This window comes from Triticum aestivum, chromosome 7D (genome assembly GCF_018294505.1).
Source record: "Triticum aestivum cultivar Chinese Spring chromosome 7D, IWGSC CS RefSeq v2.1, whole genome shotgun sequence".
Lineage (NCBI taxonomy): Eukaryota > Viridiplantae > Streptophyta > Magnoliopsida > Poales > Poaceae > Triticum > Triticum aestivum.
This window is the reverse complement of record NC_057814.1, coordinates 92,407,003-92,429,834: the sequence shown is the minus strand read 5'-3', so window position 1 is coordinate 92,429,834 and position 22,832 is coordinate 92,407,003. Positions and strand designations below refer to the sequence as shown.

At 50.6% G+C, this 22,832-nt stretch overlaps 4 protein-coding genes across 4 annotated transcripts; 2 read left to right on the top strand and 2 right to left on the bottom strand.

Moving 5' to 3' along the window:
* The first annotated feature begins 596 nt into the window (after window positions 1-596).
* On the top strand, window positions 597-2,210 carry LOC123170539 (protein SRG1). Its single transcript, XM_044588399.1, has 2 exons — window positions 597-896; window positions 1,015-2,210. The coding sequence occupies exons 1-2, from the start codon at window positions 621-623 to the stop codon at window positions 1,849-1,851; spliced, it is 1,113 nt and encodes a 370-aa protein (XP_044444334.1). The 5' UTR covers window positions 597-620; the 3' UTR covers window positions 1,852-2,210.
* A 321-nt stretch (window positions 2,211-2,531) lies between these two features.
* LOC123170542 (codeine O-demethylase) lies at window positions 2,532-8,994 on the bottom strand. The gene is made up of 6 exons (XM_044588402.1): window positions 8,733-8,994; window positions 5,477-5,929; window positions 5,105-5,364; window positions 4,579-4,909; window positions 4,235-4,482; window positions 2,532-2,933 (listed from the first exon to the last, which is right to left on the bottom strand). The coding sequence occupies exons 2-5, from the start codon at window positions 5,708-5,710 to the stop codon at window positions 4,240-4,242; spliced, it is 1,068 nt and encodes a 355-aa protein (XP_044444337.1). The 5' UTR covers window positions 5,711-5,929; window positions 8,733-8,994; the 3' UTR covers window positions 2,532-2,933; window positions 4,235-4,239.
* LOC123170541 (protein SRG1) lies at window positions 8,568-10,220 on the top strand. Its single transcript, XM_044588401.1, has 4 exons — window positions 8,568-8,938; window positions 9,013-9,272; window positions 9,380-9,707; window positions 9,794-10,220. The coding sequence occupies exons 1-4, from the start codon at window positions 8,696-8,698 to the stop codon at window positions 10,034-10,036; spliced, it is 1,074 nt and encodes a 357-aa protein (XP_044444336.1). The 5' UTR covers window positions 8,568-8,695; the 3' UTR covers window positions 10,037-10,220.
* Window positions 10,221-12,556: 2,336 nt separating this feature from the next.
* LOC123170540 (codeine O-demethylase) lies at window positions 12,557-14,300 on the bottom strand. Its single transcript, XM_044588400.1, has 4 exons — window positions 13,940-14,300; window positions 13,558-13,817; window positions 13,054-13,384; window positions 12,557-12,966 (listed from the first exon to the last, which is right to left on the bottom strand). The coding sequence occupies exons 1-4, from the start codon at window positions 14,171-14,173 to the stop codon at window positions 12,718-12,720; spliced, it is 1,074 nt and encodes a 357-aa protein (XP_044444335.1). The 5' UTR covers window positions 14,174-14,300; the 3' UTR covers window positions 12,557-12,717.
* Window positions 14,301-22,832: the final 8,532 nt, after the last annotated feature.

The following is a 22,832-nucleotide window of genomic DNA, read 5'->3' as shown; positions in this document are numbered from 1 at the left end:
TAAAAAATTAGTACAAGGTTGAGTCACTTATTTTGAGACGGAGGGAGTAGAAGCCAGCGGTTGCCAATATCGGAAGAAAATAGATCTTCGACTCGATGTCACTAAGCACATCATTTGGTCATTCATTGTTCAGAAAATGATATGCTGAATTGGTACTGGTACTAGTAGCCCACTGGCACTGATATTTATATTTCTTATTTCAAGAACCTTGTCAGAAACAGGATTTTGTCAGGTAAGTGGCACCAAATAAGATTTAATCCGAACTCAAGTGTTGGATAGGCAAAGAGAAGAGGCTTGTGACGCCGATCATGGAGATTTGCAGAGCGGAACAAGAGCGGTGCGCAAAGCAGCTCGCCGTGTATACGTGAGCCACCGCTATCCATCCACTCCACTGGAACGTCACAGCAGCAGCAGCAGTAGTAGAGACAGTCACGGCACACAATTCCCGATCACTGACCACCGTCCTAACCTCCTGGCCTATACGGCTAGACCTGCACCGCTCTTGCACGTCTCGATTTATCATCTCGTGACGCCGGCACGTACATACATACAGGAGTATAAATAGTTGTAGTCTGCCTCGAGCCCTCGATCGATCTCTGAGTTTCAGAAAGTTTCAGGTAATGGAAACTGTCTTGAGGGAAGAAGAATCAAGAAGAATGGCTGATGATGACCAGCAGTGGAAGGTCCCGCCGAACGTGCAGGAGCTGGCGGCAGCTGGCCCGGAGGAGCCGCCTAGCCGGTACGTGGTCCGCGACCATGACCGTCCCGCCCTCGCCGGCGCTGGCGGCGACGTGACGGACCCCATCCCCGTCGTCGACCTCGGCCGCCTGTCCTGCGGCGACGCAGACGAGGCGGCCAAGCTGCAGTCCGCCCTCCAGACCTGGGGCCTCTTCCTGGCAAGAAAACCAACACCACCTTCCTCTGCTTCATCTGCTTCTTCTTGCACCGTTTTAGTTTCATCTTCAGCTGATCCAATGGTCTGATCGACGTCCATTAATTTCTGAATTCCTCCAGGCCGTCGGGCACGGGATCGAGCCGGGTCTCCTGGGCGAGATGATGGCCGTGACGCGGGACTTCTTCAACCTCCCGCTGGAAGAGAAGCAGAGGTACACCAACCTGGTCGGCGACAAGAGAGAGTACAGGATCGAGGGATACGGCGGCGACATGGTGCTGTCGGAGACGCAGGTCCTGGACTGGTGCGACCGGTTCTACCTTATCGTCGACCCGGAGTCGCGGCGCCTCCACGACCTCTGGCCGACGCGGCCGCCCTCTTTCCGGGACGTCCTGCACCGCTACTCCGCGCGGTGCAGGGAGCTCGCCGGCGCCGTGCTCCGGGAGGCCGCCGGCGCGGCGGGGCTCCCCGAGGAGGGGCGCCTGGCCGACATGCTGGACGAGAAGGCCGTGACCTACGTGCGGCTCAACTGCTACGCCCCATGCCCGCGCCCCGACCGCGTGCTGGGGTTCAGGCCCCACTCCGACGGCGGCGTGCTCACCGTCCTCCTCGCCGAGACCGCGGGCCTCCAGGTGCTCCGCGACGGCGAGTGGCACGACGTGCCCGTGGTGCCCGGCGCGCTGGTGGTGAACCTCGGGGACGTGGTGGAGGTGGTGAGCAACGGGGTGCTGCGGAGCCCGGTGCACAGGGTGGTGGCGAGCGCGGAGAGGGGGCGGGTGTCGGTGGCGGCGTTCTACACGGTGGACCCGGAGCGGGAGGTGGAGCCGGCGCCGGAGCTGGTGAGCGAGGAGAGGCCCAGGCGGTACGAGAAGACCAAGAAGAGCGGCGACTACGTCAGGGAGCTGCTGGAGAGCTTGGCGCGAGGGGAGAGGGCCATCGACAAGGTGAAGCTCGTCTGATCGAGACGAGCAGTTTTTTATCCAACGGTTCGCTGCATGCATGGGCGATGGGCTTATGTGTACCGTGGAGTATGGTGGCTAGTTGACGTGCACTGTGCACACTACTTACTTTACGTACGGTAAAATATATGGGTCTGGCAATAAGCTACTCCCTCTGTCCCGAAATATAAGAACGTTTTTTACACTATATTAGTGTCAAAAACGTTCTTATATTATGGAACGGAGGGAGTAGTAAGTAGCCGGTTCAAAAATACGAGTACTAAGGTCATCCAGTTTAGCTACATTTCAGTCAGCTGAATTTTTGATTTCGGGTTAGTCGATTTTGAATAAAGGAGATGGAAAGGCCTCGCCGGACCCCATTATCTATCTTAGGGTTCAGGGTTGGGACGGTGGTGAACGGCGATGGTGATGGTGGTGTGGCTTCGCCGGAGAAGAAAATTAGATGGGGGTGGGGCTAGAGGGATGGCCGGAGGCGGCGGCAAGCATGGCGGTGGGGAGAGGTTGAGGGGAGGGCGAGGCTTAGCAGGCATCCCGGCCCGTGGTAGCAGGCGGCGTGCGGGAGGAAGAAGAATGCGCGATCTGTTCTTTTTTTTACCAGGAAAACTGTTGGAAGGAGGAAGACACAATCTGGACCGTTCATTTTCTATCCAACGCTTCAAGTTCATCCAGGCCAAATCGACTGACTCAAAACAAGATTTCAATCGACTGGCTCCTAGCCATTCCCTACATGTAGCCGGTACAGATTGATATATCCATGTCGATATGATCCAGTCGTTTCAAACCCCAGTTTTGCAAATATTTCAACCAAAAAGCATCCATGTTTTCAGTCATTGCATCCAGACCAGACCACGCAGCACCCAGCAAAGGAGCATCCTGGTGAAGCACACGCACCTTCTCACTGGTAGTCCTTTGGAACGAACTCCAAGTCGACATGGCTCATCTCCAAGCAGCCCTAAGCAATCCTCAGACGTTTCAATCCCGCAACCATGAGTGAGCATCATATCTCTGGAGAGCGCCCGCCATCTCCCAACGTACAACATCACCTTGCGCCACAGTACAGTCATGCCGCGCCACTCTTTTCCCTGAAAACAAGGTTCATCCCTCAGATTCCGAATAGGCCACAGGGTTGCAGAGCAAAGCAAGTTCAAAACGGCGTTTTTTTACTATCACTTATCCGCCATCTGGCGATCGACTCAAAGTCAGAACCCAGCGAAACACCAACGATGCCAGAAATAAGAGACCGAATCGATCGTGTCACCACACAGTCAGAAAAACAAAATGGGAGCATGATTCAGGTTCAGTGCAAACATGAATTCTGGGTGGGATGTGAAGTTTCCAGCCAGCAGGGGTGCGAGCAGGAACCACACCCCAAATATTGACTTTTCGAGCTCTTTTGTCTTGCCATTTCGAACAAAGGATCAAAATTTTGAAAATAGCTGAATCCAACAGAAGTTTCAGGAATATCTACAACCGTTCTGAATTTTATTTGGATTCATGTGTACCAACTAAAATGACTGAAACATTTGGACTGAAGGACAGACACATGTTTTGGTACCTAATCAAATGACTAATTTCTGAAATTCTGGTGAATATTGACTGAAGGTGATAACCACGGCCAACCTAGATGATGACACTGAATTCCCGTCAGGCATACCGAAGGTGAAATTTGTGGACCACACCGAATGGCCAAGATGCTTTTGCCAACATGGCACTACCACTTGAAGATCATAAATAGCTTTGCTACCAGGTACCAGCATGCCACTATATGTGCATCTTTCTGCTACAATTCTCACTTGCATTCCATTTTGTGAAAAATCAATGACCAACTGATGTGCTTACTGACATCGAGTCAATGATCTATTTTCTTCTGATATTGGAACCTCTGGCTTCTGCATTTCTGTCTTGGACTACCCATGGCTGTGCTCATTCTCGTAGGTGATGATCATCACCTCAGGGTCACTGGAACACGCATGCAGGAAATTTCTTGTTGCTACACCTATAGTGTATAACATGTGTACAGGAGCAGCAATTTCATTCAAAAATACCTTTTATTGACAATCCTGATTAAAATTCACAAGTGATACTCTTTTTTCCCTGGGATAGAATTTAAGTTTTTTTGGCACATGCATGAAGAAACCTAACTAAGTAAAAGTAAGTTGTGGAGAAAGGGAGGAGACACTTGAGGTAAGAGAATACAAAGGTGTCCATAGAGCCACATCTACCACAGAACAAACCCAAAATGCAACATAAATACGATGAAATTATTTATTTTCACCAGATTCATCGCCTTATAGAAGTAAAGTCGCCTCGTTTATATCCTTAACGAATAGGCAAGTCACAAATTCTTTATTCCATGGGTATTGCAGCACCAAAGCAAACTCACCTTGATCATATCCTTAACGAATCGACGACTCTTTCTCCTCGAGAGAAATGCTCAAGGTGCGCGACCAGGAAATCCTTGACCTTCATTTTCCTGTATCGCGCCGGTTGGTCCTCAGTCAACATCTGAGCTATCGGTCCAATCTCTCTTTCAGGATCCAGGCCATAGAACACGGCCACTGACATCCTCTCTTTCTCAGAATTAGTCACAACCCTATGTACTGGCCCTTTAAATATCCCGTTGGTCATTATCTGCACCAATAAAAGTAACCCGAGGTTCAGAGATGGCTACCTCTCCATTGTCGAATAAATATGGGAGAAATTTACTTGAGGTTCAATGATGGCTACCTCCATTGTAACACCAACGTTGATCAGCAAGGTGTAGTTAGACGCAGATGGGACATTGTACCACGTTCCATCTCTGAGAAACTGCAGCCCAGCGACATCTTTGTCCATTAGAAGAACCGTAAGAGCGTAGACATCAGAGTGAGGCTTGATGCCCAAGACAAGATCAGGCCTTGGACATGGAGGATAGTAATTGAATCTAGCATAAGTGAGAGCCCTGTCGCTAAACTGGTTAACTAGGCAATCTTCATCGAGCTCCAGTAGCTTGGCCATTGCCCGAAGGATGTCGTCTTTAATTCTCTTGCTCCTCAATGTGTACTCATGCAGGTCATCCCTGCAAATACCACCAGGGTAGTTCAGTTAAGCCAAGTATGGTATATGGACGATGGTTTCTTTCATATAGTAATTATTTATGAAGTTTCACCAGGTCACGATAGATAACTAGTGACATAAATAAGAAAATGAACTCTATTCTGCAACATTAACAGCAAAGACAGATCCATTTGAACACATATATCTGGCAGATTACCTGAAAGATTTTGGATGTATGGGCCAAAGGGCAAGGTTTCTCTCGTCCTCTGGCTCCACTTTAAGATGCAGTCGATCGGACCAGTCCAGCCTTTGGTCTTGAGTTTTCACCTGGTCAGTTCCATACCCTTCCATCTGGAAATGTTTCCCACCTATTATGTTACTGTACTTTCTCTTCTCTTCAAGCGGTAGGCGGAAGAAATCCCTTGATGCGGTCATCACAGAATCCATCAGAGAGGTCTCCATTCCATGGTTAGAAACCTGGTCACACGTACGGGGTGATGCGTGTCACAGAAATAGCAAGTACACTGAACCAAAAATGCAAAGACCAAAGTAAAACTTAGGAACAGGAAACACGAGAACGAAATCTCACCTTGAAGAATCCCCAGGTCTGCAGTGCCGACCGCAGCTTGGCGGCTTCCTCCGCGTCGTTGGATGCAGACAGCAGGCCGAGATCGATTGTTGGAATGGGGTCCGGCATCTCCGTACCAGCCAGGTTCCCACCAAGCGGTTCTTGCTCTCTGAGCAAGTACTGCCTTGGTGGCTCCTGTATGCTGGCAGCCAGTTGCTGCACTGAACTCGGCAGCCTCCATGACTCATCAGCCATTGGAGTTCTTGGATGTCTCTTTGCTGATCCTGGTGTTGCTCTCCTTGGTGGTTGTGCTCTCTTGAAGAAAGAGGTTGCAGTATGCAAGATGAAGTTGTCTTTGTCTCAGTCCCGTCTCAGTCCACATGGTTATCGATGAATGGACCAGCCACCAACCACTGCAACTAACACCAAAAAGATCGGAAAGATGGCGGCTACTCCTTTTTCCCCAGAATACACCTAATAAGCCAAAACAAGCTATGTAAGAAGACAAGTGGGAGACAGAGATAACATGGCATTTGGTGGCATGCACTACACTTTATTTTGCTACGCAGGTATATATATTCATGTTATGGCCGGTTTAGCTAGGCCCACCGGGCAATCTTAGTCCACAAATTATTTTAGGTTAATTCTTATGCAAGTTATCTTAGGTTAATTCTTATGCAAGTTATCTAGGTTATAAATATAGGCTGTAAGACTCTTTTTGAAATCAAGTAATAAGAATATTATTATCCCTATTGCCCGGCTCCCAGAGGAGCCGGAACCCTAGCCGCCCCTGCCTCTTGCGCTGCCGCCGCCATCTTCCTCTCCCGTGACGGCGCCCAGCCGCCGGCGCGGCCGCTCATCGCCACGCCCAGCCCCCTCCTTCCCTTACCGCTTAAGCCCCAGCCTGGTAGGGTACAAGTTCCTACCAATTTGGTATCCAGAGACTTGGATCCGATCATGTCTTCGTCAACACCATCGCCCCCGCTGCCCGTCTCCACCTCCGCGCCGATGACCACCGCGCCGATGACGTCCGCCCCGATGACCACCGCCGGGGCCCCCACGCTGTCGGGCCCGGTCACCACCGCGGGCTCCTCACCACCGCCTCCCCCCATCACTTCCGCGCCGCCGCTAGCCGTCGTCTTCACGCCGGAACAGATGACCAGCACGCTGCAGCAGCTCGTGACGGCCGTCCAAGGGCTCCACATGAACCAGTACCACCAGTACATGGCAGGAGCGTACGGCCTTCCGCCGGCTGCGCCGATCGCCACCTACGGCCACCCTGCGCCGTGGCTGTTCCCGGGCGCACCCGCAGGCGGCGGGCCCCCGCTGTTGCCGTTCCAGACGGGGAACTCCAGTGGGCCACCACCAGCCGCCGCGGGCCTGTGGCATCTGCCGCCGCCATCATCGACGGCGCCCCTCTGGCACCTGCAACCATTGCCGTCCCCGGCAGCCGCTGCCCCCGTCCAGCCCCCGCTGCTGCCGCTGCAACCACCGGCGCCGCCCCTGCCCAGCTCGGGGGCACCCTCGCCGACCGACCTCCCGATCCATCAGGTCCGGTTCCCGCCCTCCCCGTCGCCACTCCCAGCGTGGGCGGCTGGGTCTTCGCCATCGCCGGTCTACACCACGGCCCCCGAACAGCCGACTCCGTTCCCGCAGTTCGGTGGGCCATCCGGTTCCGCCGGTCCCTACCCGGAGTACTCCGACCAGGCGCCACCTGCCTCGCTGCTCCGCACCTTTGAGCCAGCTCGATACGGCGCTCCGACCCAGACACCGCCGCGGTTCGCCAAGATCGACTTCGCCACCTATGACGGCACGGAGGACCCCCTCAACTGGCTCAACCAGTGCAACCAGTTCTTTCGCGGGCAGCGCACCCTCGCATCGGAGCGTACCTGGCTCGCCTCGTACCACCTCCGCGGCGCGGCACAGACCTGGTATTACGCCCTCGAGCAGGACGAGGGCGCCATGCCCCCTTGGGAGCGCTTACGCGAGCTCTGCCTCCTTCGCTTTGGGCCTCCGGTTCGCGGGAGCCGCCTGGCGGAGCTCGGCCGCCTTCCCTTCACCTCCATGGTGCAGGACTACGCCGACCGTTTCCAGGCCCTGGCATGCCATGCGTCAGGTGTGACGGCGCAACAGCTGGCCGACCTCTTTGTCGGTGGACTTCCGGATCACATCCGCGTGGACGTGGAGCTTCGGGGACCCCAGGATCTCCAGTCGGCCATGTACTACGCCCGCACGTTCGAGCGCCGCGCGGTGGCCATCCAGCAGGAATCACCGTTCCGGACCGCTGGGTCGCTATCCGGGCCGGATTCCGCGCAGGGTCGGCCTGCGCAGGCTTCTGCGGCACCCCTCGCCGCGACCGCGGCGCGCCCGTTCTGCCGGCTCACCTCAGCCGAGCTACTCGAGCGTCGCCGCCAAGGGTTGTGCTTCAACTGCGACGAGCCCTACACGCCCGGCCATGCCTGCCCGCGACTCTTCTACCTGGAGGTTGCAGACTACATTCCGGAGGACGCCGTCGCGGCCGACCTGGCCGCCCCAGCTGTCGAGAAGGTGTTTGACGCTGGTTGATCGCCTCGAGGAGTTCCGCAAGCGCTTCCCCACCTTACAGCTCGAGGACGAGCTGTTGTGCAGGCGGGGAGAAGTGTTATGGCCGGTTTAGCTAGGCCCACCGGGCAATCTTAGCCCACAAGTTATCTTAGGTTAATTCTTATGCAATTTATCTTAGGTTGATTCTTATGCAAGTTATCTAGGTTATAAATATAGGCTGTAAGACTCTTTTTGCAATCAAGCAATAAGAATATTATTATCCCTATTGCCCGGCTCCCAGAGGAGCCGGAACCCTAGCCGCCCCCTGCCTCTTGCGCTGCCGCCGCCATCTTCCTCTCCCGCGACGGCGCCCAGCCGCCGGCGCGGCCGCTCATCGCCACGCCCAGCCCCCTCCTTCCCTGACCGCTTACGCCCCAGCCTGGTAGGGTACAAGTTCCTACCAATTTACCAGTTTGTATTTCTCACTAAATTATGTGTGGATCAAAGTGCTGACTACATCCTAAACTACTCACTTGTGCACATAAAAATTGGCTCTATAGAAGTGGACAAAGGAGTCAGTACTGGATCCAGCTGCGCGCTTGAAAGTCAAGATACCCATTTGCTTTGAAACAAACTATTCGGTTTCGCATATCTATGCCCATAAAACTGCCAAAGCGAGACAAGGGAACTCAAGCAAAACAACAGTAGCAAGCAACCATGGCTTGTGAAGAACCATCGAAGATAGTCAACATACCCTCGATTGTGCAAGAGCTGGTGACTTGTGTACAGGAGCCACCAAGCCAGTATGTGGTTCCTGAGCAAAACCGCCCGGGCGTGGCCTGTTCCGAGATGCCTGAGCCGATCCCAATCATTGATCTCAGCCGTCTGCCTGCCCCTGGGAACAGCTCTGATGAGGTTGCCAAGATGCAGTCCGCCTTGGAGAACTGGGGCCTCTTCCTGGTAAGCTTGCGCCGATGAACTCTTTGTGTTATCTTTTATCAATCGAATAAGAGTGGTAACCGATCTTTCTCCAGGCTGTTGGACATGGAATAGAGCCAAGTTTTCTTAGTGAGGTGATGAAAGTGACAAAAGAATTTTACAAGCTCCCACTGGAAGAGAAGCAGAAGTACTCAAACTTGGTCGATGGCGAGGAGTTCCGTATGGAAGGATACGGGAACGACATAGTCGTATCAGAGAAGAAGACCCTGGACTGGAGTGACCGGTTGTACCTTGTAGTGGAACCGGAGTCCCGGAGAATCTATAGCTTGTGGCCCGCGCATCCTCCTTCTTTCAGGTACCTTCTAGAATTTTATCAGGAATCCATGATCAATATGCATGATTTAAAAAAAAGTCAACTGATGAGTAGCAATTGAACGATTCTGATCATTCAGTTTTCTTCAGAGATATTATGTGCGAGTACACAGTAAGGTGCAGGGAGATTGCCAGCCTTGTCCTCAGGCACCTGGCGAGGATGCTCAATTTACATGAGGACTACTTCGTCGAATTGATTGAAGAGGATGCCATCACATACGCCAGATTCAACTACTACCCTCACTGCCCCAAGCCGGACCAAGTCTTAGGCCTGAAACCCCACACTGATGCCACTGTGATCACCGTTGTCTTTATCGATGATAGCGTCAGTGGGCTCCAGGTGCAGAAAAATGGTGTCTGGTACAAAGTGCCAATAGTTCGAAATGCATTACTTGTGAACACAGGAGATGCAATGGAGGTACGTGTGTGCAGGAAGTTGCAAAAGTTGTTCGATCTTGTCCTGTGAACAGTTAAGCTGAGCTCTATTTCATCTGATACATGCAGATACTTAGCAACGGGTTCTTCAAGAGCCCGGTTCACAGGGCTGTGACCAATGCAGAGAAAGACCGGGTGTCATTGGTTATGTTCTATACGCCAGACCCGGAGAGAGAGATCCAGCCAGCGGCAGAGCTGGTGGATGAAAAGAGACCGATGCGCTACAGGAAGATAAAGACCAAGGATTATCTAACAAAGCTCTTTGAAACTTTTGCGGAAGGGACACTAGCCATCGACACAATGAAGATCTGAATGTGATTCTGAAGTGCAAAAGATTGATTCGCAGTGTGGTGACAATTATTTCAACAATCTGTCCTTTCCTATATAATTGATTTATGTTTCAACTCTCTGATTAGAATGTGCTGTATAAGGACACTTTTGTGTGATTTTGTATGCCTTGTGCGGCCACTTCATATATCTTTTAGTTCAAGTGTTATCCCCCATTTTTTCTAATTGAGGAGCTCTTCACCTCCGATTTCATTTTCATGAAACGGAACCGATAAACAACCGTCCCCCCAAAAGGGGCAAATGCCAGTCAAGTGCAGCAAAAAGAAAAAGACATCTAAGATAACAGGCACCGTACCCTGCTGTCCATCAAGCTACTGAACATCTAGGACGACATATCAAATCCAGCCCCCCAGGGTGATCGAACACGAGTCCCCTGGAGCAAAAGTACATCAAAGCCGTCGCCAAAGGTTCAGGTCCGAACAGTGTTATCACCTTGTTCTACATGATCTTTTACTGTGTTAAGTATCTGCTACAGAAAGCTACTTCTTATCCTGTCTATTGTCTTCCTTATTTTTCTCCTATTGTCGCTAGTCACTGATAGCTGGTCTATTTGTTGATGACCATGCTGATTAAGACAAAGTCAGCTTGCTAACGAAGAATTGGGTATTGCCTCGGCAACAATAGTATAAACTAGAGTGACCTGACAAAGGCGCATTCTTTTAGAGTGAAATAACCGAGGGGACAAACTACACCAGGCTAATCCTTTCCAGCTAGTAGGGTAAATGAGGCACCCAAGAGTTGACCATAGGATGAGAGAAAGATTCCACGGTGGACCATACATCGAAACGGTTTCAGATAATCTATGCGCGAGAGGCCTTCAGTAGTCGCCAATTTTATTAAATACAGTTCATCATCTTATTCATGTTATGAGTGATATTGCCCTGTTGGACAAGAGTAAACAAAAAAAAACTTGTAAAACCGGTGTCAGTGGTCTAATCTTGGTTCATCTGAACTACCGAGTAGGTGTTTGCCAAAATGCGCAGTTGAATTTTGCAGTTACTACATCCTATCTTCCGGGCACCTCTAAAAACATGCAGAAAAACACAATAAATAGTCTAATACGGTGTAGTACTCTTATCTGCTTTGATTTGGGGACAATTGGCTAGCATGTTTTACACGACTATCAAATCTCAGAGCATAGCAACGGAGAACCCGCAATACAATCGACCCGAACAAACCTCTGTAGTAGGTGCAATTGGAAATCCAACTCCGGCTCCGGGGGTCGGCTCGAGGGTAAGAAGGAAAGAGCACACGCATTCATTTCTGGGCTGATGAGAAGTGGGGGATTAGGATTTAGATCAGTTGAATGCATGTGCTCTTTGCTTCTTACCTCGAGGCGATTCCCCGCATGGAGGTAGGCGTTTCCTTGGCGAGTCCGGCGGGCTCTCTCCCGCTGGGATCTCGCATCCCCCGCCGCGGTTCGCCGGCTCCCGGCGACCCATTAATTAGCCGCGCGCAGGGCTCCGTTGCCACCTGAGCGATTTCTCCGGCGGACCGCCCGTGTCTGTCTGCTGCGAGATGAATCCGGCCTATACCACGAAAAAAGTTGGAAGTTGTCGTAATCCAGGTCCAGCGACAGTCCCCTAGGATAGCACAGCCCCATAAAAAAAAAGGGACAGAGCCACAAGTGCACAGTACACAGTAGCACCCCCTAGAATACCGGAAATGGTTTCGAAATAATTGTTTGTTTATAAACGAGATGCATGTTTACAATCTTACGAATTTAAAATCTGAATTTAATCTACACACAGAGTAATAAAACAAGATAAATCCAGATATGAATAGCATGCGCAAATTTGTTTTTTTTTTGAATGGGTAGACTGAATTTGAATTTAACATTTTGTGGGATTGTAAACAAATATTTTGTTCCCCCAAAAAAAATTTGTTGACACACACAAATACTTTCAGTAAAAATAACATGTAAGGGGTGATATCGATGCCACAGCTAATTACTTCAAAAGTACGAGCTGATGGAGAAATTTTCTAGCAATATACTCCCTCCATTCCTAAGTCTTTTTAGAGATTTCAAAAGTACGAACTGATGGAGAACATTTGTTGCTATCTGGGTGTTGCCAAGGTTAATATTGTTGTATGCTACTGTGTGAAATTGATTGTTCATGCATGACTTGTGGAGTTATGTCTTTTATCTTCCTTCTTAAATAAATTGGATGCGTGCATCATGGATATCTCGACTAGTTCTTGACATCGTATCGTGTAGATGCTATCAATTTAATATTCATATATTACCCCTTGATGAAAAATTTACATCTTGACACCGAATTCCTGAAGAGACGTATGTTGGCAAAAGACATCCATGGAGCACACCACACCGACATGTCTGTCAGTTTCACACAACATGACAGTGACTCTAGTGCTGACATTTTTACATCCTAAAAATCATTATTCACCATGTTAGGATAGGATTTATGCATTTCAAAGAATAAAAGCTACGGAGTAATATATAAGAAGGAACGGTGGAGACACTTGAGCAGATAAGAGAATATGAAAGTGCTCAGAGAGCATGTTAATACAAACCAAACATAAACAAGGCTGATTCTTCATTATAGCCAGATTGCTCCCTGTAAGTTCACCAATTATTTACTACTTTCCATGGGTACTCTAGCATGGAACTACAGCCATCTTACTTAGATCTTCAGTGCATCGGCAATTCTTGGTCCTCGGCCTCCAGCGTAATGTTCATGGTGCAACACTAACAAGTCATTGGCCTTCATTTTCCTGTACTGTGCCGGTTGCTCCTCACTTAACAGATGAGCTATCGGCCCAATCTCTTGCTCGGGATCCACACCATAGAACATGGCCACTGATATCCTCTCTTTATCGGCATTAGTCACAACTCTATGCATTGGCCCCGTGAACATCCCGTTGGTCATTATCTGCACGAGGAACGGTCAGGCGAAAGTCATCAAGAAGACAAGAACTTCATATGGGAGAAAAATTACTGGAGGTTCAGAGATGGTCACCTCCATTGTAAGACCAATGCTGATCAGCAAGGTGTGGTCACACGCAGCTGGAACATTGTACCAGGTTCCATCTTTCAGATATTGCAGCCCCGCGACGTCTTTGTCCATGAGGAGAACCGTGAGAGCAGGGAAATCGGCGTGAGGCTTGATGCCCAGGACAAGATCAGGTCTTGGACACGGAGGGAAGTGGTTGAATCTAGCAAAAGTGGGGGCGTTGCTGTTAAACTGATTAACAAGGCAGTCTTCATCAAGCTCCAAAATCTTAGCCATTGCCCGAAGGATGTCGCCTTTGATTCTCTTGCACTTCAATGTGTATTCGTGCAGATCATCCCTGCAAACAGAGCCCATGTAGTCCAATTAAACCAAGCCTAGTTTACAAATGTTTATTTTATTTCTGCAGTCCATGTCAGGTTATAGCACTCAAGACATAAATCAGCAAATGAACTCTGTTCTACAAAGCAGACAAGAAAGAAAGATCCGTTTTAAGTATCGCTGATAGATTACCTGAAAGATTTGGGATGTGTGGGCCAATGGACAAGGTTTCTCCCACCCTCGGGCTCAACCCTAAGATGCAGTCGATCAGACCAGTCCAATCTCTGATCTTGAGTCCTCACTTGGTCATTTCCATACCCTTCTACCTGGAAATGCTTGCCATCTATCAGGTTGCTGCATTTCTTCTTCTCTTCCAGCGGTAGGTGAAAAAATTCCCTTGATGCGGTGAACACAGAATCCATCATAGAGGCCTCCATTCCATGGTTAGAAACCTGGTCACATAGGCTCATGCGTGTTACAGAAATATAGCAAGTGCACCATGAACGAAAAATGCAAAAAAGAGAGTAAATCTTAGGAACAAGAAACTCGAGAACGGAGTAACAAAGAAACTCACCTGGAAGAATCCCCAGGTCTGCAGCGCCGACCGCAGCTTGGCGGCTTCCTCAGGATCGTTGGATGCAGACAGCAGGCCAAGATCGATTGTTGGGACGGGCTCAGGCATCTCAGCACCAGCAAGGTGCGCACCAAGCAGTTCTTGCTCTCTGAGCAAGTACTGGCTTGGTGGTTCTTGCATGTTGGCAGCCAGTTGCTGCACTGAATTCGGTAGCCTCCATGATTCATCAGCCATTGAAGTTCTTGAATGTTTCTTTGCTGATCCTGGTGCTCTGTCTCCTTGGTTGTTGGCTCTCTTCAAGGAAGATGTTGCCCTACGCAATATGTAGTTGCCTTCGTCTCAGTCCCATCTCAGTACACATTGTCATCAATAAGTAAGGACAGTCACCAACCACTACAACAAACACCAAAAAGATCAGAGTGATGATGGCTACTCCTTTTTTCTCAAGAAGAAACCTAATAAGCCAAAACAAACTATATAAGAAGACAAGCGGCAGGGACAGAGATAACATGGCATGTGTTGGCATGCATTACTCTGGTTCACCAGTTTGTACTTTTCACTAATTGCCAATTGGTAGCTGGTGACTGGTGTACAGGAGCCACCAAGCGAGTATGTGGTTCCTGAGCAAGACCGCCTTGACGTGATCTGTTCCGAGATGCCTGAGCTGATCCCAGTCATTGAACTCAGCAATCTGCCTGCCCCTGGTAACAGCCCTGATGATGAGGCTGTCAAGATGCAGTCCACCTTGGAGAACTGGGGCCTCTTCCTATTAAGTTTGTCCTGGTGAATTCTTTGTGTTATTTTTTATCAGTCGGATAGAGTTGTGATTGATCTTTACCTATTCTGTTGGACATGGAATAGAGCCAAATTTTCTCGGTGAGATGATGAAACTGTCACAAGCTCCCACTGGAAGAAAAGCAGAAGTACCAGAACGACATAGTCGTATCAGAGAAGCAGACCCTGGACTGGTGTGACCGGCTGTACCTCTAGCCGAACCGGAGTCCCGAAGAAACTACCACACATCCTCCTTCTTTCAGGTACCTTTAAGGCCTTTAACAGGAATCCAGGATCAATATGCATGATTTAAAAAGTTTACTGATGAGTAGCCATTGAATAATTCTGATCACTCAGTTTTCGTCAGAAATGCTCTGTGTGAGTACACAGCCAGGTGAAGGGAGATTGCCAGCCTTGTCCACAGGCACCTGGCCAAGATGCTTGATTTACATGAGGACTACTTCATCGATGGAAGAGGATGCCATCACCCTCACTGTCCCAAGCCGGACCAAGTCTTAGGCCTGAAGCCCCACACTGATGCCGCTGTGATCACAGTCGTGTTTATCGATGATAACGTCAGTGGGCTCCGAGTTCAGAAAAAATGGCTTCTGGTACAAAGTGCGAATAGTTCCGAATGCATTACTTGTGAACACAGGAGATGCAATCGAGGTACGTGCATGTGCAGGACGTTTCTTTCAACAATCTGTTCTTCCTTACAGAAATGGTTTATGTTTAAACTTTTTGATCAGAATGTGCTATATACTGATACTTTTGTGTCATCGCATGCCATGAGCAGGCCAATTCATCTCTTTAAGCTCAAGTGTTACCCCCTTCCTCTACATTAGCTTCTTACTGTGTCAAGTTTCTGCTTCAGAAAGCTACTTCCGATCCGTGGCCGTGAGTGGGGGGGTGGGATGGATGGGGGTTAAAGGGACGGCCGTGGCGGTGGTGGAGGCGCGGCAGCGACGCCGGCCGAGAGTGACCGAGGACGGCGGTTAGGCCGGTGGCTGCAAGCGGGTCGACAGTAGAGGCGGCTGCTGACAACAGGGACGAAGGGGAAAATTGACTGATCCCGATCTGGGCAACTGATAGATAGCCAATCAGTGTTAAAATCAAGCTCGATCCATACCTCAGGGCGTCCCACCGCATGGAGGGGCGTTTCCTCGGCGAGTCCGGCGGCAGGCTCTCCTCGGCCGCCCCCCGGCTCTGTTCCCGGCGGTCCCTGCACCGCGCGTCCGTGGATCGGCCCATGGGCCGTGGCTGCTAGGAGCTGAATCCGGCCCACGACGAAAATTACGACAGCCCCCGGTAAGCACCCCTGCCCCCTAAAAAAACCTAAAATGATGTAAAAAAACATAGTAGAATATAATTGTGTGTGTAATAAACAATATTTTTTCTTCCTTTTAAAAACAATATTTTTTTCTTTCAAAAAGGCCTAAGACCATACATTAAATATCACATGTCCTTACATGCTTACAAATTGAAAATTACATTCAAAATCTTTGAGGTGTCACGTTGTGAGCATAGCTCAATGCCGCCTCTGGGCCTCCACCTCGGCGGTGCAAACTTTTTGGAACCCAAAAGCCTGTAGAAGCAGTATCTGGGAATTCATCAATGCAGAGAAGGAGACGCCTGTGGCCGTGATCTGCAAAGCATATCATCGTTCCGAAGAAAGAAAAACGCGTCGATAAGGACCTGCAGAAATTCCGTAGATCACAAAAGCCAGCTGGACCCAGACAAATCTAAAGGAAACCTACGCCGACCGGATCCCGAAAGACCCATTGGAGACACGACTCCACACACACTCCAATGATTCCCTAAAGAAAACCTAAGAAAGAACAACATACGGTAGATTCGGCTCTGGTGTCCAGCTAACTACCGTCCAGAGCCATGCATTGACACCCTCATCTCCGGTGATCTAGCCAAGCCGGGCTACCGATGAAGAGCATCGCGCTCGATCCATCCGGCCACTGCCGCCTTCCCCAACGCCTCTGCGACCCATTGCCTGACGAAGACCACCACTCAAGCACCCATCTCCTTTGCAGTTGTACAACCACTACCAGAATCTCAATTTTTCCTGTGAGCCGATAACAGACAGGAAAATAGGATAAACCGACAGAAAAATATTTTCCTGTCGTCTGACCGTTAGGGTTAGCCGTCAGCCATAGCTTGACAGGGAAAATAGTATATGCCTGTCAGCCAGCCGACGGCATCTATATTCCTGTCGGGTTTCCATGTGCTCCCTGGCGGTTTGGCACGACAAGGTTATAAACCAGGGAAGTGGTACATCCCTGTCATGGCATAACCGTCAGGAAAAAAAGGTAACAGTAGAAAAAAAACATAATTAATGATTTTCCAAATGATTATTACATATCTAGAGCGCAGGAACAGCAATATCAGTATCAATAGTTTACATTAACCATACAGGTACGAGTTCACAGTTCATCCAATACAATTTCATATAATTTTGTATACATGAGAGGTCAACAAAACAGAGGTGAATCATCTAAAAAATACAAGTGCATAAACTCCATATTCACAACATGAGACCTCATTTTCTACAATGTCAGTGCTGCATCTTACGTTCCAATCTGCTCTTCAAGGTTACCCTGCATTGGACATAACTAAACTTATAATGTGCATGTGTCAACAGTTTGCTATATGAAGGTAACAAGAAGTGGGAACATCTGTAAGATATAATCAACATTGTCTATTTGGTATCTCAGTTTCTCACATTAACTTGGGCGTGTATACCCAACTTATTTTATCGCCGCAAAGTTACCGAGTCATATGACATAACAATTGATCGATTTGGTCTATTATCCTTTCTCAAATTCGATAAAATGGTCAGGCAAAAGTCATCAAGAACTTGAGTATAGTGGTATCATCTGGGAGAAAAATTACTGGAGGTTCAGAGATGGTCACCTCCATTGCAAAACCAACGTTGATCAGCAAGATGTGGTTACACACAGGTGGAACATTGTACCAGGTTCCATCTCTAAGATATTGCAGCCCAGCGACATATTTGTCCATAAGCAGAACCGTGAGGACAGAGAAATCAGAGTGAGGCTTGACGCCCAGGACAAGATCGGGTTTTGGACACGGCGGGAAGTAGTTGAATCTAGCATAAGTGTGGGCGTTACTGTTAAACTGATGAACGAGGCAGCCTTCATCAAGCTCCAAAAGCTTGGCTACTGTCCGCAGGATGTCGCCTTTGATTCTCTTGCACTTCAATGCGTACTGGTGCAGATCATGCCTGCGAACAGAGCTCAGGTAGTCCAGTTAAACCAAGCCTAGTATATAGTTTACTAATGTATAATTTGTTTCTGTAGTCCATGTCAGGTTACGTCACTCAAGGCATAAATAAGCAAATGAACTTTTTTATTTAACTTTTTGGGAGAAACCTCTTTTTTACTAAATGGACAACAAAGAATGATCCATTGATCATGTTAAGAGCGACAAGCCAGTCCATCTCCAGTTCTATCCAGGGGCGGAGCTGCATGGAGCTACCCTGTTGCACCGGCAACAGGGTCAAGTTGGTTTCTACTGATAGTTTAGCACTTGGATCAAGCGTGTGCATGAGTGCATCAGGCTAAACTAGCAATGGTGCAACACGGTAGATGCAGATGCAGCTCCGCCCCTGCTTCTATCGGCATCTCCGACAATTGCAGGGCAAGGTTGATGCCTTCCATGCAAGATGAGAGTTCGGCCTTCAATGGCTCTGCGCATGTACACAACTCTCTACATGATGAAAAAATGATGTCGCCGGTGGAGCCGCACAGAATCGTGCCCGCCCCAACAGTTCCGAGGTGGCGCAAAACGATCCGTCAACGTTCAGTTTTGTCCATCCTTCAGCCAGAGGAGACCACCTGGGTGTGGCGCCATTGCGGTTATGGCTTGCTGGATGTCACCACATCCACAACTTGCTTTTCATTAACTGGATCAACACCTGGATTATTCTACACACCAATTAATGAGTCCACGTAGCTTAGAAGATACCTCTTAGATGCTTCGACTGGGGGTGGCTGTTTGCGTTGTACAAAAAAGATGATCCAGTGAACCTCGCAAACAATTTGCTTAACAAAAGAAAATAAATAATAGAGTAGAAGTCTCACCGTTTTATAATGTAGTGCATATAGAATCTCTCAAAAGTCAAACTTAGTAAACTTTGACCAGGTTTATGAAGAAAACTACCAATATCTTACAATACCGAACATATACAATATGAATATTAAACTCACAATGTATCTGATGATATACATTTGGAATTCTAAACATAAATATTTTTCTCTTTAAACATGGTCGAATTTTGACTTTAAAAAAAATTATACGCACCATATTAATGAATCGGAAGGAGTATTATTTTTAGGATATTATTACTGCTTGACTAAATAAAGGCCACTGTAAACTACTCCAGAGTTAGTCCTCTATAATGCTAGATAGATTGCTACTATTTGTCCCTAACGATGGCGACGGTCCATGGTTACACATGATCCAATGCGATGTTCCCCACACCGGCTCTACCTTGCAGCGTCTTAGCGCCTCGCCTCCCTCCGCCATAGCCACCTTCCTCAGGTCGTTCAGCGGAGACACGGCGACGACGCGCGCCATGCCGCCATCGTCGTCCAGCTCCACGGTCTTGTACACGTACACACAGTTCCTCCTCACGCGCCCGCCGGCGCGGACGGTGAAGCCGTGCGCGCCGTCGACGAACACCGCGCGGTCGCCGATGCTCTTCACCTGCTCCCACTGGACGGGCCCGTCCTGCCGCGGCCTGTGCGCGCGGTACGCGTGGGTGAAGGTCGACCTGTACCCGTCGCGGCTCAGCAGCAGGAGCACGTTGTCGGTGGAGGTCACGAGGAACGCCAGGTGGACGCCGCCGGCGCGAGGCGGCGGGTCGATCTCGGCGGAGCGGTCCAGGGTCTCGGCGTCGATGACGGCGGTGCGCAGCGACAGCTCCTCGAGCACGAAGAAGAAGCCGCCGCGGTAGTTCACGGTCATGGCCGAGCCGTGGCTCGACCGGTGCACCGGCGTCCACTCGTCGCCTCCCGCCTTGCAGAAGAACACCGTGTCGCCACGCGCAACCATGACGCCATGCGGCGACCAGTCCCACGCGAACCCGTCGTCGGTCGACAGCCGGTACCGGGGCTCGCTCCGGTCAGTCCCGAGCACCGGCGTCGGCTCCTCCTCGGAGAGCGGGATGGGCAGGTCGGGGAGCGGCGTCCGCTCGCCCGTGAACGGGTCGACGAGGTGGCACGGGTGGCGGCCGCACATGTCGGTGACGAACACCTTCCCTCCGTGCGGGGACGGCACGTGCCGGCGGCCGCGCGCCAGCCGCATCACGACGTCGCCGCTGCGCATGCGGTTCTCAGCGAAGGAGAAGACCTTGAAGCCGTCCTCCGATCCGAACGCCAGGCACGGCAGCTCGGCCTCCGCGTCACCATCGGTCTCCCGCGTGAACTCGACGACAGACGGGCTCGACAGGCATCCGGGCTGCTCGGCCGACCTTCCGGACGCGAACAGCAGCGGGGAGATGAGCCCTCCGCGCGGCCCGTCCGTCGGCAGGACGCCGCAGACGAGCTTGTTGAACCTGTCGGACAGCTTTGACAGCATGTCTACGGCGGCGGCGTTGGTGCTGAGTAGCCCAGGCCAGCACGGGTACATCGATCGACGGATGAACAGATAGATCTTAGCCTGGCCTCGATCATAACAAATTTCCAATCTGCGAGATTATATAGGTATAGATTTGTAGATTATAAATTCGTTTCCAGTAGGAACACAATGGGATCCTAACAAATTTCAACTTGTGTAGAGACTAGAGATTGAGTTTGTTTTTTTTATGAGGGGCGTGTACAGATGAGTTGGTTTCCAACTCTTTGTTTTTTCAGGGGTGGTTTCCAACTTATTAGATTGAGTTGGTTTCTAATGTGGGCTCCAAGTCCATGCTCGCCAGGCTAACATCTCGAGCCGCTTCTCGGCCCATCCAGCCACGACCCACCGCAAAAGGACTTCCCTCTTCTAAAAAAAAAACTAGTAAGACGGCCAGTCGACGGCGGAAGGGAAACAGGGGTTTCCGCGGAGGCGCGGCACGGCGGCGCCGGGTGGTCGCCGGGAACCGCGAGGGTTGCGGGGCGGGCGTTCTCCTTTTTCCCGCGGCAAGCTGCCCGCCGGACTCACCAATGGACATCTCTCTCCAACTTGAGGTAAGACCTGCGATTATCACCTTCGTTGTCTCAGCTACTTCGAGATTAATTTTTTTGATTGAGAGATCGAATTGGCTGGTATGGAACGTGGTCATCTTTCTCTTATGCCGGTGGTGATTTTTTATTTTTATTTTGCGAGAATATGCCGGTAGTGAATTTGATGGCACACTGACGCACGATACTTATTTTCCCATTCATGATTGGGGATATGTCACTATGTCTATTGTCTGTATGCGTGAGGCTTGTTGCCTGCATAATGCAATTTTCCCAGAGTTACAGCCAGAGTTTGATTCAGGCCGGCTGTTAACTGTGTGAATTCCCTGCCATGGTCTTCTAAGATTTTAGCGTGTAGACAAAGGATGTGCATGATTTAGTTTTGGCCGTGATATATATAGTAGAAAAACGAATGGTACCCCGTACCAGACTAGTTTTTCTCTTTTCATTTTTTTTTCTGCCGGTAACAGGGACTGTCAGATAGGATGAATTTTTATGATGGAGACGAGCCATGTCAGATAGAATGTAGGAGTAGCTGCAAAGTACAACTGTACTTTTCTAACAAATAATGCTAACATTAGAAGAAAAAAAGACAATGCACAAGATAAAAGTACTTGAAAAACATAGATAGAACTTCGTTTCAAAAACAAATCTTTTCACAGATAGAACTTGAATATCTCTGCTATGTAGTCTTTGGCCTTGATCTTCCTGTACCGCCTTGGGTTCTTCTCATCAGGCACTGGCTCAATGGTCACTGTCCAGCATGCCGGCGGCATAATTTCCACATCCCCATCCCGCCGGAGCGATGGGCGGGGCGACTAGGGACGGGTCTCGCGACCACGGCGCCGGCGGCGACTGGCGAGTCGGAGGACGGTTCTGGGCGCTAGTGGAGAGTGACGAGGAGGAGGACGAAGACGACGGCCGGCATCTTGACGCCTGCTCGCCGGAGACGGCGTCACCTACGCCTTCAGATCATATCTGCGAGGCTTTCAAGATTGGATATTCTGAGGATGAGGTTGCGCTGTTGATAGATGAGGCGATCCCGCAGGACGATCCGGCAAGGACTGGACTGGAGAAGACGGAGAGGATCGAGATCGTTCGGCGCGTCGTGCACCGGAGGACGGCGGCGACGGCGATCCGGCCATGGCGTGGCCCTCTTCCAAACGTACGTCTTCCGGCCCTTACGTTCGGTGATTTTCTTGGTTCGGAATGGAAAGTTGTGCCCAGTCGCCGGAAGAAGGGCCGGCGGCCGGAGCCGATGGTGGTGCAGCCGTCCGGTGAGATCCCGATCGGGGTAGCCAGGCGGCTGCGTTTGAATTCGTTGATGGGCTTGGTTGGGCCGGGAGATCAGGCCGATGGGTGTGAGGCCCATCGGGTGGCATCGCAGTGTGGGCCAGAGTTAGCCGGGTATGAGGCCCAGGCTAACCCGGTCTCCATGGGCTCTACGGGCGATGAGGCGTATAGCCCTTGCATGCGTACGTGTGAACCTGTATCGTCGTGCGTTCTTTCTCCGCCGACGCTGTGCCCTAGGTATAGGCGCCGCGAGAGTTCATCGGGCTTCCGTCGCTGTGGTCCGGGGCGGGCAACTCTGATCCCTCCCCTGATGGCGGGACGGGGGGATGCAGCGGCCTTCGGCCCCAACAAGCAGGTGCTCGCCGGAGCGACACCGGCGACCCGTGGTGGCGGCGTTCCACAAGGCCAGCGGCCGGTGCTGCTGGCTGGCCGTGGCGCGTCACAGGGGCCACGACCTACGGGTGCGGCCGGACGAGGAACCCCGCCAGGGCCGCGACCTGCGCAGGCAGTAGGGGCCGTGCCAGCCGCCGGGCGCGGTGCTCAAGGACTCCGGCCGCCGGCGTCGGCTGCTACTCTGCCGATGGCTGTGGGGCGCGGTGCTGCTCCGCCGAGGCCGCCGACGACTGCGC

What these genes read in the sequence shown, in the direction of transcription:
- LOC123170539 (XM_044588399.1), top strand. Translation starts at nt 621, where the DNA reads ATGGAAACTGTCTTGAGGGAAGAAGAATCAAGAAGAATGGCTGATGAT. An exon ending in AGACCTGGGGCCTCTTCCTG is followed by an intron (nt 897 to 1,014) that starts GCAAGAAAACCA and finishes GAATTCCTCCAG; the next exon opens with GCCGTCGGGCACGGGATCGA.
- LOC123170541 (XM_044588401.1), top strand. Translation starts at nt 8,696, where the DNA reads ATGGCTTGTGAAGAACCATCGAAGATAGTCAACATACCCTCGATTGTG. An exon ending in GCGCATCCTCCTTCTTTCAG is followed by an intron (nt 9,273 to 9,379) that starts GTACCTTCTAGA and finishes AGTTTTCTTCAG; the next exon opens with AGATATTATGTGCGAGTACA. An exon ending in ACACAGGAGATGCAATGGAG is followed by an intron (nt 9,708 to 9,793) that starts GTACGTGTGTGC and finishes TGATACATGCAG; the next exon opens with ATACTTAGCAACGGGTTCTT.
- LOC123170542 (XM_044588402.1), bottom strand. Translation starts at nt 5,710, where the DNA reads ATGGCTGATGAGTCATGGAGGCTGCCGAGTTCAGTGCAGCAACTGGCT. An exon ending in AGACCTGGGGATTCTTCAAG is followed by an intron (nt 5,365 to 5,476) that starts GTGAGATTTCGT and finishes ACGTGTGACCAG; the next exon opens with GTTTCTAACCATGGAATGGA. An exon ending in ATACATCCAAAATCTTTCAG is followed by an intron (nt 4,910 to 5,104) that starts GTAATCTGCCAG and finishes TGGTATTTGCAG; the next exon opens with GGATGACCTGCATGAGTACA.
- LOC123170540 (XM_044588400.1), bottom strand. Translation starts at nt 14,173, where the DNA reads ATGGCTGATGAATCATGGAGGCTACCGAATTCAGTGCAGCAACTGGCT. An exon ending in AGACCTGGGGATTCTTCCAG is followed by an intron (nt 13,818 to 13,939) that starts GTGAGTTTCTTT and finishes CTATGTGACCAG; the next exon opens with GTTTCTAACCATGGAATGGA. An exon ending in ACACATCCCAAATCTTTCAG is followed by an intron (nt 13,385 to 13,557) that starts GTAATCTATCAG and finishes CTCTGTTTGCAG; the next exon opens with GGATGATCTGCACGAATACA.